The sequence below is a fragment of the Sarcophilus harrisii genome, chromosome 2, assembly GCF_902635505.1.
Source record: "Sarcophilus harrisii chromosome 2, mSarHar1.11, whole genome shotgun sequence".
Lineage (NCBI taxonomy): Eukaryota > Metazoa > Chordata > Mammalia > Dasyuromorphia > Dasyuridae > Sarcophilus > Sarcophilus harrisii.
In genome coordinates this window covers 351,756,337-351,774,721 of record NC_045427.1, presented here as the reverse complement: position 1 = coordinate 351,774,721, position 18,385 = coordinate 351,756,337, and the positions used below count along the sequence as shown (strand labels likewise).

The 18,385-nt window shown below is 33.9% G+C and overlaps 1 protein-coding gene across 1 annotated transcript; it reads left to right on the top strand.

The window, feature by feature from the left end:
* The first annotated feature begins 937 nt into the window (after positions 1-937).
* ZCCHC10 (zinc finger CCHC-type containing 10) lies at positions 938-13,470 on the top strand. The gene is made up of 4 exons (XM_003756487.4): positions 938-1,108; positions 9,970-10,131; positions 10,831-10,872; positions 11,539-13,470. The coding sequence occupies exons 1-4, from the start codon at positions 990-992 to the stop codon at positions 11,804-11,806; spliced, it is 591 nt and encodes a 196-aa protein (XP_003756535.2). The 5' UTR covers positions 938-989; the 3' UTR covers positions 11,807-13,470.
* The last annotated feature ends 4,915 nt before the right edge of the window (positions 13,471-18,385 follow it).

The following is an 18,385-nucleotide window of genomic DNA, read 5'->3' as shown; positions in this document are numbered from 1 at the left end:
ACATGACCAAAACGTTATTTTGCGGTCGTACAATTAGCCTGTGAAGGAAATCAAAAATGCAGGTGCCAAAAATATAGGGATTGGGAATTCAACGTAATGGTTTTTAGTCATCTCCCTGGGCCAACATGTTTGATTGAATGGTTGGGTTAGAGGTCATGATAGTATATATGAAAAAAATTAAATGCTGTGATGCCTTCCTCTATCTTCTCACCCCCAAACCCTCGGAAAAACTGTTATTTTTGGTTCAAAACGTGGGAAGGGGAGTAGGGGACATGCTCATTCTGTTGCGAGTGTAATAATTTATATTAATAATAAGAGAAATAGGAGTGCCGTAAGGATGGAGGAGAAAACACCCCAATAAGAAAGGAGAGATTGCAAGATACACCTCATGTGGGGGAGGATAGAAAGAGGGTAAAGAAAAGGAAGGGGTCAAAACTAGATAGGCAACTGCCTCCTCCAACGTCAGAGGGCCAAGAAGAGAGGTCCGAGGGAAGGAAAGGGCGTGGAAGACTGAGTTCTCCCCATTTCCCAACAGCTGCGTAGTTGTCCGACTTGGGTGGAACTCTCCACACCCAGAACTCGGCGGGCGGAGGCAGTACAAGCAGTAAATATGAAGGGAGCGGGGCAGATAGGACACACCTCCGGAGGCTGGAGGGGATACCACACACGCCCCTGGAGGGGAGGGGAGGAAAACGGGATACGCCCTTTGCCCCAACTGCCCCGCCCCCTTCCCTTGTGGTACCAAGCTGAGAGGCTTGGGTTTCTGCTTCCCGGGCCCACCTAGAGTTTTCCCACTCTTAATTTCCTCAAAAGCGCGGCAATACTGCGCACGACCCTGAGTCTGGAAGCCAGAGTTGGCCATCTATGTCTTCCCTGAGGGCACCTGCGTAAAATATCCCTGACGACTACTTCAAGTTAGCCCAGGCCGCGGAGGAAGATGGCAGCCACCGTTGCGAGAAGACTCTCTAGCCACCGCAATTCCCGTCTCTATGGCCTCCGTCGTGTTCTGTTTCCATCGCGGAGAAACTTCCCAGAATGCATCGCGGTGGTCCCCGGTTCTCACTAAGATGGCGACTCCCATGCACCGACTTATCGCCAGGAGGCAGGCGTAAGTGAGGACCCTCGGTGGCGTAGGGAGTTCTCCTTTCTGTTTTCCGTAGCCTTCTTAACTTTCTTTGAGGATCCCTTAATTGAACTGGGAAATGGGGGTTTCATGTCTTTGGGGGACTGTGAATGGAATAAGCCAAGGGGGGTGGAAAGGGAGATTACCTGGAATTGTGGGCCCCAGGGAGAGGGAAAGTGGCCTAAGTGGGAGAGTCCCGGACTGGCAGCTTGGGGAGATGGAGCACGGAAGGCAGGCTTTCTATTCTACCGAAACGGGCATCTTTGGCTCCAGTCCGAAGACTTAAAACTTCTCGTTGTTTTCTTTCCGTTTCATTTCTCTCATCTTTCAGCGGGTGATAGAAAAAATTCTTGTTTAGAGCTTTATTAAAGTAGCAAAATCACATGAGGGATGTGCATATTAGTTCCAGTTTCCCCATTTCAGGTATTCCCAAACAAATGTGCTATTGAAGATTCTAATTGTAGGTTAAGGATAAGGGGTCACACATAAGAGTCCGACAGGACTGAAAATCAACTAAACAATAACAACAGGATGTGATCTTGGAACGTGAATATCTGTCGGTAAACCCAAGTAATTTGTAGATCCTGGTAGTCTCATTTTTAAAGGAATAGAACTTGAAGAAGCTGTAAGATTCTTTAAAAAGTGTCGATTTTTTTAAAGCCAATATTATTATCACTAATGTAAATTTTAGACTTTTAGAAAATTTTATTATTAAAACTAAGAAATTTTTTGCTTAAAAGAAGAAAGCATGACTGTTTTCCTTTTATCAGATTTTTCACAAATGTAAATAGTTTTCATTTATTTGGGGGGATTTTTTTGTTTTTTGCTTTTCATTGTACAAATACAAAGAAGTATGCACAAGTACAAAGTTGTACCTGTTTAATAGTGGGCAAAAATTTTACAAATAATACTTGTTTGGAATTAAAATGTATTCTTGCTTTATTTATTCTCACTGTACTTACAAAACTTGGATTGGATTAAAAATATCTTTCTTTTAATGTTTCTTTTAAATTTCTTTTTAATTTATTATTAATTACAATTTCTTTTAAATATCTAAAAGGTACATTACAAATTACAAAGGTCAAGTCAGCAAGTTTTTATTAAGAATTAAAAAATTTTGAATGGTAACCCTCTTTTGCTGTTAGGTTGTTTTCAGTCACATCTGATTCTTCAGGACTCCATTTAGGGTTTTTTTTGGCAAAGATACTGGAATGGTTTGCCATTTTCTTCTCCAGATCATTTTACAAATGAACAGCTAATAATTGTCTGAAGCTGGATTTGAACTCAGAAAGATAAGTCTTCCTGATTTCAAATCTAGTGCTCTATCCATCCATTGCACTATCTAGCTGCCATGAACCTTATTATTTTCAGGACTATCTTACCTAAAACTAGAATATTATGCAATGTTCTTTCAGCTCATGTTCTTCTAGTTCTACAGGCTCACATTACATTAACACAATTACTTGAAAAGAAACCTAAAACTTTTAATAATATTATGTAGGACAAGCAACAGTAGGGATCAGCTTAGATCTTATTTTTGGTCGCCACCAAACCTTCCAATGTAAGACTGTGTAGAGAATTTTTTCTAGCTTTTATAGAGTTAGCTTCTAGACCCGAAGCAAATCTTTTAGGCAATGTAATTAAGCTTCTATATGATAAGCTCAATTTTAGGTACTATAAAATGAAGAACAAAAAACAAATAAAGGATATAATCCTTATCCTTTAGGTGCTTGCTTACCATATCAAAAAATTATTAAGCAAGTAGTATATTTTACATTAATAATTAGTAATATATTACCAAATGTTTATATATTTCAGACATACACTATAGCAGTTTAGGAAATAAAGAGTTTTTGTTTTGTTTAGTTTTTATGGAAACGTTGAACCGTTAACCAAGCTGGGGGGGAGGGGGAAATAGAATTTAGATTGGTAGAGAGAGATGGGAAAGTGAGCTGTACAAGAACATTAATTTGAGTAAATGAAACCAGATGTGAACTTGGCTTGTATGGGAACAAGTAATTGGATTAACCTGATGAGAATGATGGGAGATTGAATTTTTAAGTTAAATGGGTTGGTTCCATTGATAAAGGCTGTTTCAGAGGAAGAAGGAATAAAATTTTAGAAAAACTTTGTGAAAACTCCAAAATTATAAAAATTTACTCATTTTGATTTATAGATCTCATTCATGTCAGAACTTCTCAATTAATACAGGTCATGTGCCCTTTCCTGAATAATTTTTGTTGGTACTTTTATATTTTGGTGAATTTGTGATCTACTGGATATATGTAATCCTACAGGAATGCAGATTACAACCTGTTAATACCCTCTCCTTATGTGAAATTCCTATCCATGTCCTGAAAATCTTCAGGAGGGCCACCAAATGTTTTGAGGCTTTCCCTTAAATCTCTTGTTGATTCATGGATACCATTCCTTGCTCTCTTGACATGACTTGTCCATCTTCTTTTCTTTCTAATGACTTCTCTTAAAAATTGTTGTCCATGTCTTCCACAGGTGTTTTATTGAGGGTCAGCCTAATGTAATGGAAGATTTCCCATAGATCTTTCAATAGTTCGTGAATATCATTATTGGAGTTTGGAGTATCCATCTGTTATTTCTTACTCTCCCAACATTACAGCCTTATTCCTTTTAAATCCTACATTTACTTGATAATCTTTCATGACATTTTTGCGGGCAAGCCATCATTGACAATATCCTACTATTTCAGAAAATCTTTTGAAATTTTCTTAATTAAAGCTTTTTATTTTCAAAACATATTATGCATAGATAATTTTCAACATTCACCCGTGCAAACTTTGTGTTCCAAAATTTTTTTCTCTCCCCCATCCCCTCCCCAAGTAATCCAATATATATTAAACATGTGCAATTCTTCTATATATGTCTGAAAATCTTTTACAGTTAAATATTAGTGTTACTATAACATGCAAGACACTATACTTAGTATTGGAGATTTTTTAGAAAATAGTCCTTGTCCTTATGGAGCTTACCTTCTACTGGAAGGAAATATAAAATAATTGATGAGGAAAAAGCCATAAACAACTGAGGACTCTATTTTATTGACAAGTTGCTAGCTGAAATGAATCTCAAAGGCAGATTCAGAGAAGTAGAGATGAGGGAGTGAAATTCAGAAGTGTGATGTGGTTTTTTAAATGGACCTGGTCAGAAAATGAAACATCAAGTACAGGGAAATCTAATTTGGGCTAAAACATAGATTGTAAAGGGGAGTAATATATTGAAAATATGAAAAAGTAATTTGGAGAAAGGTGGAAAGGCTTAAGTGATAGGCTGAGATTTTTTTTTTTTTAAGGTAATGAGTTTCTGGATGTTTTTAAGCAGGAAAGTAAAGATTGGAAAAAGGGATACCAGTTAGTATGCTGTAATACCTGTTAGAGGGCTTGAATTAATTAGGTGACTATTAGTGAAGATGAAAATGAGTCTATGGTCATAAAACTGGGAAGACAGTTATATAGAAATGATCATTGATCTCTTGGGAAGTAATGAATTTTCTAAGAGAATATAGAGAACAGAGATAGTTAATAGCAAAGGAAACTAAAAAGGAGGGGTCCAATGAGAGAGTGAGATCCTGGGAAGGAGATGTTATTTTGAAGGACTAGCTGGTCTATTATGGGCCAGAACTCTGAAACAAGGATTCTTACAAAGTATTAAGTCAGTGGAATTGATAAAGACAATGGTAATTCAGTACATGTTCTACAAGATTCACACCTATGATAAGAGAGCAAATAAGCTCAAACAAACTCAGCCAGAAGCAGAACTAGGGAAAACAGAGACTGTGGTGGTGGTCCTCCTGCCTCCCCAACAGAAACCAAGACACATTCTGAAGGATGGACCTCAAGAAAGCTGGCCCCTGCCCCAGGCAGAGATAATAAAGGATATGGACTTTAACACCTGGATGCACTTGTGGTGATGACTGAACTGAAACATAAGCCGCTCCCAGAGACCACCAGAAAACCAAACCAAGAAGAATATTACACTGGTCAACAATGTTAAAAACAGGAAAAGAGGACATTAGATCTAGCAGTTTTTGTTTCTAGGTGCCTGATTTTGAAACTTACCTCTCGTCTCCTGTAGAAGGATGGTGTTTAAATAGATTGAGTGTAGAATGAAACATACTGTTCCAGGCTTGACCAATGTGGATTTGTTTTGTTTAGCTATACTTTGTCACAGGATGAGGATTATTAAGAAATGAAAAAAAATCAGTAAAACTGATGTTCATAAAAGTGAGTTCATTGTTAACCTTGAAGAGAGCAAATTTTATTAAGTATTATGGATAGAAGGCAGATTGTGAGTAGTTCAGAAACTAGGTAGGTGGGAATAAGTGAAAGTATTAAATATAGATGACTTTTTCTAGGAGTATGGCACTGAAAGGGCCCAATAGATCCAGAAGGTAGCTTAAGAGTATGGCAGAATCAGTGAAAATTGTTTTAAGCATGGCAGAAATCTGAATAGGTTTTGAGCATGTCTGTATTGGATCCATCTTAAATCTGTTTCCCTTAGAGTCAACTGCATTTTTGATTCTTCAGACTAGTAGAATTCCATGGCTTGAAATTATGTATTATTATCTAGAAGATTATTAGAATTAAAAGGATAAAGTGGGATTTTTTGGGAGGTGGGGGCGGAGTTCAGGAAATTGAAGCTCTGCACAGTTTAGATATTTTACAGTTTTCTTCAAAAGAAATTCACTACCACTTTTTTTTTTTTTTTAATGCTGGATCCATTCAGTCAATATTGTGATTGTTCAAAAGTAGACAAAGCAAAAGTACATCGTGTCTAGATCCTTTAATTCATGCAGGAAACACAGAAAAGGAACTTTTCCCCCCTCCCTTTAAAAAAAAAAAAGTGATAACTTCTGTTTCTGCATTATTTTTATTTTCTAAATATATTCTTGTCCTTTCTCCTCCTATTCCCACAGAGATTCCCTTGTAAAAAAAAGAATTTTTTTAAAAGAGAGAAAGGAAAAAAAAGCAACCAAATTCAACATAACTAACCAAATACTTAATAATTTATGCAATGTTCTATATTCTTAACTCTCTTCTGAAAAGGAAGATGGTGAATTTTCTCTTTTCTTCAAAGCCAAACTTAATTATAATTTTTGAACATTCAATTTCAGGGTTGTTTCTTTGTTAATTTGCTTGGTTCTTTTAATTTATACTAATCGCATCAGTCTGTATATTGTTTATTTTGCTTATCAATTAGTATGTCTTTCTGCAATTTTCATATTTCTCTCTGATAGCAAAGTATGTGCCATTACATTCATGTATCAGAATTTGTTTAGCCATTCTCCAATTGATGGGAATCTGTTTTGTTTCTAGTTCTTTGTTATTTCTAAAGGCACTGTTATAAATATTTTGATGTATATGGAATCAACTTTTCTTTTACCTCCTTGGGATAAATTATTAGTGGTAGAATCTCTGAGTCAATGGGTATGGACATTTTAGTCACGCTCATAGCATAATTCCAAATTGCTTTCCAGCATGATTACAATAATTCGCAATCCTACCAACACTGTATTATTTGGAAGGTTTGGCATGGAGGAGAAGTTTTTAAAATAGGGTTGTGAGAGTGTTTTTTGTTTTGTTTTGGTGTATTTAATTTTCTGACTAGTTTTTGAATACTTTTAGAATCCCATTCTATTTTTAAGAATCCTGGGTTCTTGCTTTCTTAAGGATCACACAGCTAGTAAAGTGTTAAGTCTGAGGCTGCATTTGAACTGGGGTCTTCTGATTTCAAGGTTGGTACTCTATACTTGTAGATTTCTTTTGACCCCATGCCATTAAATAATGAATTTATGTTAGTTGGAAAGAGAAATTTTCAGTTGATTTAAAGAAATAGCAATGAGAGATAGAGAAAACATCACTTTGCATTTTTGAGAAGATTGCTAAGTCTAGTAAAAAGATTTCATGGATATCAGTGCAACATGTACACTGTCCCATCTGTTTTCCATGTGTTATAAGACCATCTCTTTTTCTAATTTCTGCTGTTCTTGATGATGTCTTTTATGTCACTTCTTACATACAAATCATTATTGGTAATATAGTATGATCTTGTTTTATCCATGATTTGATTCATCATATATTAATGATGCATCTCTTACATACAAGAAAGTATGGTAGGTTCTGGGAATGCAAAAATACCACCTGTCTTTCCCTTGCTCTTTGGGTTATCTGTAATTTTGATTCTTGATATCATTGTATTCTCTTATTTACAACTATAGAGTAACATTGGGAGAATACTAGTGTTAAAATCCTGTCTCCCCTTAAATCTCATGTCAGGTTCTGCCTTCTCTCTGGAAGCATATATACATATACATACATGTGTGTATGTGTATTATATGTGTATAATTACAGATAGGTTTTTGTGTATAGTTGTGTATATATATATATATATATATATATATATATATATATATATATAGTTGTTGTCTCCATTAGACTGTGGGTTCTGGTTTTTGTCTTTTTTTATATACCTACTTCTTAGCACAGTTCCTGGCACATAATATCTACTTAATAAATCCTTGTTGACTGACTTAACTAAAGCTTTCCTTAACCTTTTTTCTTTGGATGTTTTCTCTTCCCAAATTTTACTGTGTATTATACATATTTGTATGCATGTTGTATATTTCAGATAGACTCTTTGAAGCTTTTTACTTTATTTTTGGTCTTTGTATCCCTATATCCTGACACAGTGCCTATAATGTAAGTGTTTAATAAATGATGGTAGTGTGCCTTTAAAAAATGTGATATGCTGTAGAGAAGCATCTGGGAAATCACGCATCCTGTTTGTATTCATCAGGTGCAATTTAGATCTGTATACTAGCCATACTCATTGATATCTTATAGAAATTAGAAGACATGTAAGTCAGTAGTTAATGATGTAGTAGAAAGGGTGCTGGATTTGTAGATAAGAACACTTGTATTCATCCTGGCTATGCCACTTCTTATTTGCATATCCTTGGACAAGTCATCTCTAAATCTTAGTTTCTTCATATGTAAAATGAAGGATTAGATGATCTCTGAATTCCCTTATAGCTATAGATCTATGATCTTATAAGGTCTCCTTAGTCACACCTCTCCCTCCCCCCCCCCCTTTTTATTTATTTATTTATGTGATTTTTTTTTTTTTTTTGGTAATGCCATCTATGATCTTTTGCATTCATAAGGAATATTCAATTTTGAAATATTTTAAAAATCAGTCTCTGAGTGCCTTTAAAATTATGGTGCTTCTGGTACAGATGTTTTCCTTGTATTTGGTCAATTGTAGCCATTCTTCCTAACTTCTTTACTTTTTCATATGTGAATATATTCGTTTCGATGAGTATAGAGATATAAAACATAAACAAATCTGTTTCATTTCATGTCTGTTGTCCACTTAATGTTATCCATAAATGCTTAATTGGAAACCTTATTTTGGCAAGCTGGGTTTGCTTTCCACTTTTGTCTTATAAAACAGTGTCAGAAACTGGTCATCTTTTATAATATTTTGCAAATGAGTTTGTACTTTAGTGTATAATATAATATAGCTACTCCAAAACAAAAAAGAATTTTTCAGTTCAAGCATTTCTTACATTCTTTTACATTGGCTAAACTTCCATGAGAATTATGAAAACCACAAAGCTGTCTTTTGTTCTTTTGGAATCAATGACTTATGTATGTCAGGTTAGAGACACTATAATCGGATTTTCTTCTCATTTTGATTCTTTGTTCTAATTTAATAGTTTGTTGTTTTTTACATACACTCTAACCAATCTGATGATCCACAAGTTGCTTATTTTGAAATGATTCTCTTGTGACAACACAAGAAATGATAGCCTTTCTAAAATATGATAGAGTCCATTGTTTCTTATTTCCTATTCCTTTTGATCATCTTCTTGAAGAAATTCATGATATACTGGCACAAGGCTTCTGAATATTCTACAGAACTTTGACTGCTTTGATTTTTAATCCCAAACCATGTTTTCTGACATTTTCCCATTCCTCCATGGCCATGAAAATATTGAAGTCACTGAGTATCAGATTACATGTGGATTTGGTTTAGATGATCATGTCAAGTTCCTCAGAGAATTTAACTACTTCATCCTCTGTAACAGATGTTGGTACATAAGCTACAATTATCTTCATCGTCGTCTTTTTGCTTATATTTAACCATAAGCACTATACGGTGAGTTGACCAGAATTGATGTTTCTTGGTGCTTTTGGGCACCTGATGAAACCATCTCAACACACTCCTTTATTTGTCTCCAAGGAAAACCTGTGAGCCACCCTTCCATTTAGCTGCAACTTATTTTTTGTCTTCTGGTTTCGTTTATAGTGAGAATGTCAATATGAATATGAACCAGATAAAAGGTAGGTTTTCCTTTAGTATTTATGAATATGTCACATTTAACTGTTTTGCTCATTGCTCATCACCTGAGACAGTCTTTAACTTGGGATTCACACATAAGCTTTTGGAAGTCTGACCAGCCTGGGAGAAATTAATAAATTAAAACCTTACCATGTACTATCTATGTTTTATGAAGGTAATTTAACTATTGTAGGTAATTTAATGCCCTTTTTCTCCTAGAATATTTTAGTAGAAATGAAGATCAAGTATTTTATCGGATTGCTTCCCTTCTCTCTGAAAAAAATGTATTTGAAAATCATTACTGGCCTTGTTGTGGTAATACAAATGATTGTATCAAGATGAAACTTAAGAGTTAATTAGAATTCTAGAAATGTGTCCCTTAAAATTTCTTATTGCTTAAGTTTAAGGGCAGGTCCTGTTATATTTGTAAATCCTATCTTATTGTATTCTAATATGTATTGCTTTTGTAGGGAAGCAAATAAACAACATGTAAGATGTCAGAAATGTTTAGAATTTGGACATTGGACATATGAATGTACAGGAAAAAGAAAATATTTGCATAGACCTTCAAGAACAGCAGAACTTAAGAAAGCTTTAAAAGAAAAAGAAAATAGATTCTTACTACAACAAAGGTAAGTTTACCCTATCAGTTATGATGCTAAAAAGAATATATAATAAACATATGTAATGTTTATTATGCTTTCTCTAGATTGAATATTGCTATAAAATAAGGAATGTATAGAGAAACTAAGATGTGAAAGAATCCTTTTTTCTATTTAATGAAGATCATGTATGCGATACTTGTGAGCTTTTTTACCATTGCAAAATGTTATTGACCTCTAGGTTCAGATTTTAAAGAATAGAGTAGTAGGTAGTTAATCAGACTCACTAGTGGTTTTTCTTTGTTGGCATTTTTTCCATAGCACAAAATGAAAAATGCCATAAAAGAAATGCTACCTCAAGAACATAAGGGATATCTTTTTATTTGGGGGCTCAGTAGATAGTGGTTACAACTTCTGGTAAAATGATGAATGTATGTATTATCCCTCACTCTTAGTGACCAAGACTGATCCATTTCTTTTTTTATGTTCGTAATTTTTTTCCCTCATATTACTTCTTTCTACATTCTATAATAGAAAATTTCTGTTCAATTTTAGCAAAATATCTTGTTTTCTGAGTGTACAACTGTTTTTCTCTAATGTAAATCTAAGTTCTTGGAATAATAGGGGCGTGTTTGTATATGTTATTGTAAACATTTATTAATGGAAATTTCCCCATCCCCTTTCCCCTCCTCCTCCCTTCTCCCAATCCTCCATGTTTATTATTATTAGCATTGGAGAAACTAATACAGAAAAAAAGACCAAGAAAAAAAGGTATGTGTGGATTTAGGAACATTGTATAGAATGTATTAGAATGACTGGAAGAAGATTTAGGAACATTATATTATAGTGACTGCAGGAAGAAAGAGCAAATGACTAGAAATATTTAAATATTAAGCATTAGAATATCTTTAGACCTGCTTTTTTCCTTATCCCTTTTTTTCCCCTTTTCATTTCTTCCTTTTCTTTTTCTTTCTTTGTTTTCTGTTCCTCTCTATTAGGAAAGAGAAATTTTTAGCTTAGAATAGAAAGCTTTTAATTGTTCATGACTAGCACCCTTGTGTTCTGATGTAGCTAAATATAAGAAAATTAAATATTAATTTTGGTTTTTAAAATTTATATACATTTATATATATATATATCAAACCTTATTTGGTATATTCGAATATTACTATAATATTTGACTATAGAATAAAATACATTGTTTTGATTCCCATCCATGAAAACATAGCTATTTTAGTATCAAGAAGAGACTTAATTAAAGAGATTCAAAATGATCTTGTATAAAGTAATCCCAAAGCATGGAATCCAGGGATAATATCTCAGTATTCTCTAATATGCTTAAGAGGGCTTATTTTTCTTGAACATATAAGAAACTACTCTTTTACATGTTTAAATAATAGTAGCTTCTCCCCAGTCTGATTTTTCCTTTTCTATTAGGTCTAAAAGTGTTACCAGTTCCAGCAGCAGTAGCAGTGAGAGTTCAGCCAGTGATTCTTCATCAGAGAGTGAAGATTCCTCTTCCTCTTCTTCCTCTGATGATAGTGATACTGAGGAAAGCTCTTCTACTTCATCATCATCACACTCCTCAACTAGTTCTTCCTCTTCTTCTGATTCTGAGTCAGATTCCAGCTCTTCCTCTAGCACCAGCTCTAGCACAGATAGCAGCTCTGATGATGAACCACCAAAGAAGAAGAAAAAGAAATAGAATTGCTTTAAGTATTTCTGATCATTTAGGACTGATGAATTAAAAAATGCTAATGTATTTCTCAAAAGAGGAGTTGGAATATGTTGTGGCCAAATAGATTAACTTGTCAAAATTTCTATAATTCAAAAGCTTTCTAAATGTTTCACATTTTAAGGGCATAAAGGTTATTAAATAACAAAGTATGTATGTAAAAAGTATTTTTATTTTAAAAAAGAATTTTGTTTTTGTTTTGTTTTTGGTTTTTTTTTTTTTTTTTGAATCTTAAAAACATATCTTTAAAATTTGATCAAAGCTGAAATCTAGTAAATCTGGTTTTTATGTAATGAAACGTGCAAATTTTTTCTTTGTGAATAAATGCCATAACTTGTTTATATGTTGATATTGTATATGCTAACACTGGTTTCACTTGTTCTCAGAATAATCCTGTAAAATAATTGGGAACAATGAATTTCTAATGGTTTTGGCTAAATATGACTGTATTAATTAGATTGAATACAGTGTTACTACTATGAAGGTATCATCCCATTGTTACAGTGTTATATTTCTAAGTTTATTCTTGGAGGGTTTGTTATTTCTGTGATTTTTTTTTTTTAACCTAATGTCAGAAATGAAATATATTAAGATCTGTACTAATCTAGTAGGTATTTTTATTTGTGGGCAACAATTTTCAACTTGCTAGGATTTCTGTTTTATTCTGGTTCCCTAAATGCTCAGAGCCATACTATTTTGGAGATAGAATTCTGATAGGAAAACAATCATCTTGAATAAAGTAAAGGGAGAAGAAAAAGGAAACTGAAATTATTTAGTGTAAATCTTGGTGCCTTTTGATAAAAACATATGATACTAGAAACAACTGGCTGCATGAAAAAAATTTTTTTTATTTAGGCACTTAAATGAATACACACACACATATGTAATCTGAATATATTCATTGGGTGAGAGAGAGTGTTTGTATGTACGTACACTAAACTTGAAATAAGATGCTAACGGAGTTACCATTCCAGAAGAATGACAGATGGGAGGGAAAGGGGTGATGAATGGATGAAATAGAGGATTTTTTATTTTTTTTTTACAAAGTTGAAACAAAAAAGTTGCCTTTTAATTTCAAAGTACACAAAAGGAAGATTCTTTCCCTTTACTATTTTTGCAATAATGTGTTGTTGCACAATTCCCAAGGTACTGACATTATAATTATAATAAGAGCGTATTTTGGATACCTCCAATATGTTTACAAAAACAGAATGTGCACATTGAAATCCAGCATGAAAGATGCAGGTTAAAAATAAAATATTATAGAATTATACTTCTTACTAGATAACAATTTGTTGTGATGAGTTTAATCACTTGACAGTCATTTATCCTGTGATGTAATGTTTTAAGTTGATTATTGATGGTATTCCCTTTTTTTTCAGGGTGGGGTTTTTCCAACATTTGTGGGGGAAATTTCAAATATCCTGATTTTTGTTTCAATATAATGTAAACTATGGATATTAAACTATTTTTCTATTTTTATGAGAAAGTAGTATAGAGTTACTTTTAAATAAAATGTGCATCTATTTAAATGTTGAAAAAATAAGTATCTTGTCAGTCTTAACAAGTCTGTAATTATTTGTATGTTTTACAGAATCACTTGTAAAGATTGTAAATAAATTACTAGAACATTATTTAAAAGAGTCATGTTAAAGAATGTATCAGTTAACAGGGAAGTAATAAATTATCAAACAAGCACAATTTACTAAGCTAATGTTCTTTGTAGGTGTAATTATTGTTAACAGCCATAAGTCTGAAAAGAGTTGATACATTGTAAGATTTGAAATGAAATGAAGTTTCCAGCTCTTAATTGTAAATATTCTTTTAAAAATCAGCCTTTTTATTTTTATTTATTATTATTATTTTTGGCATAGAAAGCTTGAAGTTTGATATGTGACTATAAGGGCTAGACCTTTTAATGTCTAGGAAAAACACTGAAATTGATTTAGGAAATGGTTTTTAGCTTAAGAAGATAAATCTGTGTAGTCAAAGGCATGAATTAACAGGCAATTCATTTTTTAAAAGTTTATAAAATAATCTATATCATTTAAAAAATTTTTAATAATAGCTTTTAATTTTCAAAGCACATGCATAAGTAATTTTCAACATTCAACAAATACAAATACAAACAAATACAAAATCCTGTATCCCCAAATCCCTGAATTTTTCTCCCTCCCTTCCCCCCACCTGCCTTCCCTAGATAGCAAGCAATCCAATATATTTTAAAATATGTGCAATTCTTCTATACATATTTCCACGTTTATCATGTCGCACAAGAAAAATCAGATCAAAAATCAGAAAAAAAATGAAAAGAACAAACAAAAAAGGTGCAAATACTATGTTGTTATCCACATTCAGTTCCCACAGTCTTCTTTCTGAATGGATCTCTGTCACAAGTCTATTGGAATTGGCCTGAATCATCTCATTCTTGAAAAGAGCCCATCCATTAGTTGATCATCACATAATTTTGTTACTATTGTGTACTCTTGTTCTTGTTATTGTGTTCTCTTGGTTCTACTCACTTCACTTAGCATCAGTTCATGTCGGTCTCTCCAGGCCTTTCTGAAATCCTGTTGATCATTTCTTATAGAACAATATTTCATAACATTCACATACTATAATTTAGCCATTCCCCAACAGTTGGGCATCCACTCAGTTTCTAGTTTCTTCCCCTTACAAAAAGAGCAGCTACAAACTTTTGTTTAGAAAGATCCTCTCCCCTTTTTTTATGATCTCTGAGATACAAGCCCAGTAGAGACACTGCTGAATCAAAGGGTATGCACAATTTGATACCTCTTTGGGCATAGTTCCATATTGCTCTCCAGGATGATTGGATCAGTTAACAACTCCAGCAGTGTTTTATTGTCCCAGTTTTTCCACACCCCCTCCAACACATTTTTCCTGTTATCTTAGCCATCTGAGAGGTGAAGTACTACCTCATAGTTGTTTTAATTTGCATTTCTCTAATCAATAGTGATTTAGAACTTTTTCATGTTACTAGAAATGGTTTTAATTTCATCTGAAAATTGTTCATATCCCTTGACCACTTATCAATTAAAGAATAACTTGTAATTTGAGTCAATTCTCAGGGGTCCTCAAACTACGGCCGTGGGCCAGATGCAGCATCTGAGGACAATTATCCCCTTCACCCAGGGTTATGAAGTTTCTTTATTTAAAGGCCCACAAAACAAAGTTTTTGTTTTTACTGTAGTCTGGCCCTCCAACAGTCTGAGGCCCCTATTTAAAATGTTTGAGGACCCCTGCTATATAATTTGGAAATGAGACCTTTATCATGACCCTTGGATATAAAAGTTTTTCCTGGTTTTCTGCTTCCCTTCTTACATTGCATTGGCTTTGTTTATACAAAAACTTTTACATTTAATATAATCAAAATTAACTATTTTGCACTTTATAATGTTCTCTAATCCTTCTTTGGCCATAAATTCCTAACTTCTCCACAGATCTGAGAAGTACTTTTGCTTTGTTCCCCCAATTTGCTTATAGTATCACCTTTTATAGCTAAATCATTAATGCATTTTGACCTTATCTTGGTATAGGGTGTTCCATGTTGGTTCATGCCCAGTTTCTACCATATTGTTTTCCAATTTTCCCAGCAGAATGGAAATGGTACCTTGCTTTTCTAACAGATATAACAGAGCTACTCAACAATTTCAATATGCAACTTCAAGGAAAGGGGAAGCTCATCTGGAATCACATGTCAAAGCATTTGAAGTAAAATTGGGCCTCCTCATCAAACAAGTGAAGAAGGAAAACTTCTGCCATCTCCTCACAACTCAAAATCTGTTAGCGGAAAAACCGCTGATTGCATTCCCAAACAAAACATGTATGGATTCACTGGAAAAATTGCAAAAGGAGTTCCAATTTAGATTTAAAGAGCTTCATCTCCATGAACAGGACATGCAGCTTTTCTGTAACCTATTTTCTATTGACATTGAAAATGTGGATACAATTTACCAAATGGAACTGGCTGGACTGCAGAATTGTGACTCTCTAAAAGATGCATTCAAGTCAAGCAGCCTTCATAATTTCTATGCATCTCCCTTCTGAGACATATCCTCATCTTGGGAACCATGCACTCAAAATGGCAACCATCTTTGGCAGCACTTATGTCTGTGAACAGATTTTTTCTAGAATGAAACATTTGAAATCTCCAACCAGATCAAGACTAAAGGATGCACACTTGTATCACTTGTTACGACTAGCAGTGACAAATATGAAACCAGACATTGACCATCTCATTAGCCAAAAGCAGGCCCATAGTTCCCATTGAAATACTGGTAAGTTTGTTGATTTAACTTTACTTCATTTTAAATATTGTATTTGTTCCCATTTTGTTTCTTCACTTCAAAATAAGATATATGCAGCATGCATATGAATTTGTTCATAGTTTTTGTTTTTACTATATAGTCAGGCCCTCCAACAGTCTGAGAGACAATGAACTGGCCCCCTATTTAAAAAGTTTGAGGACTTCTCTAGTAAATGTTTGAGTCTTCCTGACTTTGGACCTAGTATTCTTATCTACTATGCCATCTAGCTCTCTCAGTGTATGTCACTACTACTAGCTAAATTGCAAGCACTCTCCAATGCCCTTGAAGCTGTAATTCTTGAATTTCTACATGGCAACACCCAAGTTTTCAAAGTGCATACAAATATGAGTCAAGACTTCCTTTAAAAAGCAGACTGAAAATTTGTCTATCAGAAGGACAAATATATTAAAGAATCTAAGCTTAAGAGCAGTGACTGTTTTTTGTATTTCTTTGTATCTTCAGCACTTAACATAGTACCTGGCACTTAAGAAAATGCTTATTGATTGAGAAAATTGCTTTTTAAAAATTCTATTTAAGTGGCACTTTCTAGTATTAAAGAAAGAAACAAACAGGAAGAACAGCAAAAGTAACATAGGGTTTATAGCAAATATTACAATCAACATTTAGACTCAAAATATATTTCTTTTTCTAGATCCTCTGATATGATTATTCTGTCCAACAATGCAGATCATGACCTTTCTGTGCTCTTTCATCTTATATAGCTATTTTATCTGTGCCCCTCTATCTGAGAATTCATTTAATGTGCTGGGGACCTTCCCCTAAAATTTGATATTACATGAATAGCAATAGTACACAAACTATCCCCAATAATTCCTCATGTTAAAATTGGCTGCCATTCCTTTTCTAGCCATTTATTTCTAGGATGACAACCCTTACTCAACTTCTCTTGAACAACCCTTCATTGGTAAAGTATTAAAATGTTAAAGATACAGTGTTACTCATACACAGAAGCATTTTTCTATTAATCTTTTGGAAGGCCCTAAACTTTTAATTCTTTGGAAACTTATTCCATGATTTGCAGCCATGTAGCATGTTTTTAAAATGAGGCTTTGTTTCAGAGAGGTGGTTGAGATGATTTATAAGAACAGTATAGTACAATTTTCCCAGAGGCAGTCTAACTCTTTTAGTTTAATTCTTGTTCCGTTGCCCACTATTTAAGTGTCATGAAGTGAAGGAATGACTGTTATCATAGTCTGAACAATAGGTATTCATCCCTGTGATTTTTTTCCCCCTATGTCCTGAGACCTGAACCCTCTTTAATGATAATGATCTTTTTTATTAGCAGGATTCCAGATCTTGACATGTGCAAGTACTAGTCTCTGGAGAACCTCATTAGGGAATTGTTTTTTGTTTGTAGTCCTTTGATTTTCATCCTAGAATGCCCTTGAGATGATTATTTAGTTAAATATCTTATCATCCCTTTAAACCAGTTTTGGAAAAAGTTCTGAATTGACTGGCAGAAATACATCAAATATACACAGGAGAGATGTGTACTAGAGTCAAGACAATTTAAGGGCCATTGAGAGAGTGATTTCCCCGATGTTTTAAAGAGGGGAGGATATCAAAGCATTGGGGGAAAACTATTGCATGTATCTTAAAAATCCATATTGGTTAATGAATTCCTTTTATATTCACAATGGTCTCTGGGAAATTCCCTTTTTCTTCCCCATTGGAATTGTTTCCTTTTGTATCTTCAGAATTTCATTCTTGAGAGTTTCCCATTCCTCCTTGACTATTGTCTCCTATAAAAATTTGGTCCAGGATCCACCATCCTCCTGAATTATTTGAACTTGGTGTGCATATAAAATCATGTCAACTTCTTTTTTCTCTCTAAGCAAAGTCAAGGAAGGAATGATTTCTGTTGTAGGAACCATAGGATTTCCATAATCATTACTGATGGAACCAATTCCTTCTTAGTAGTGAGAATCAGATCCACTAATAAAATTTTCCATTGTTGATTCCCCTGTCTTTTGAAGTATGCAATTAGCATGGAGGCAATAGAGATATTATTGGCTTTTCTTCTTTTAACAAAGAGACAGAGAGAAACTGATTCCTATCACTACTTCATCATGCCAGATTTATGATATTTCCAGAACTCCTTATGTTTCCTTTTTTGTTGTTGTGGTTTAGGTTTTCTGTAATATATTCCAGGGGCAAAATTGCTTCTATTTTCCCTTCCATTGATCTTTACCTAAATGTT

Bases quoted from the DNA above. Each gene is read 5' to 3' on its own strand.
- ZCCHC10 (XM_003756487.4), top strand. From the start codon at position 990: ATGGCCTCCGTCGTGTTCTGTTTCCATCGCGGAGAAACTTCCCAGAAT. The intron at 1,109-9,969 runs GTAAGTGAGGAC...TTGCTTTTGTAG, and splicing joins CTTATCGCCAGGAGGCAGGC to GGAAGCAAATAAACAACATG. The intron at 10,873-11,538 runs GTATGTGTGGAT...CTTTTCTATTAG, and splicing joins AAAAAGACCAAGAAAAAAAG to GTCTAAAAGTGTTACCAGTT.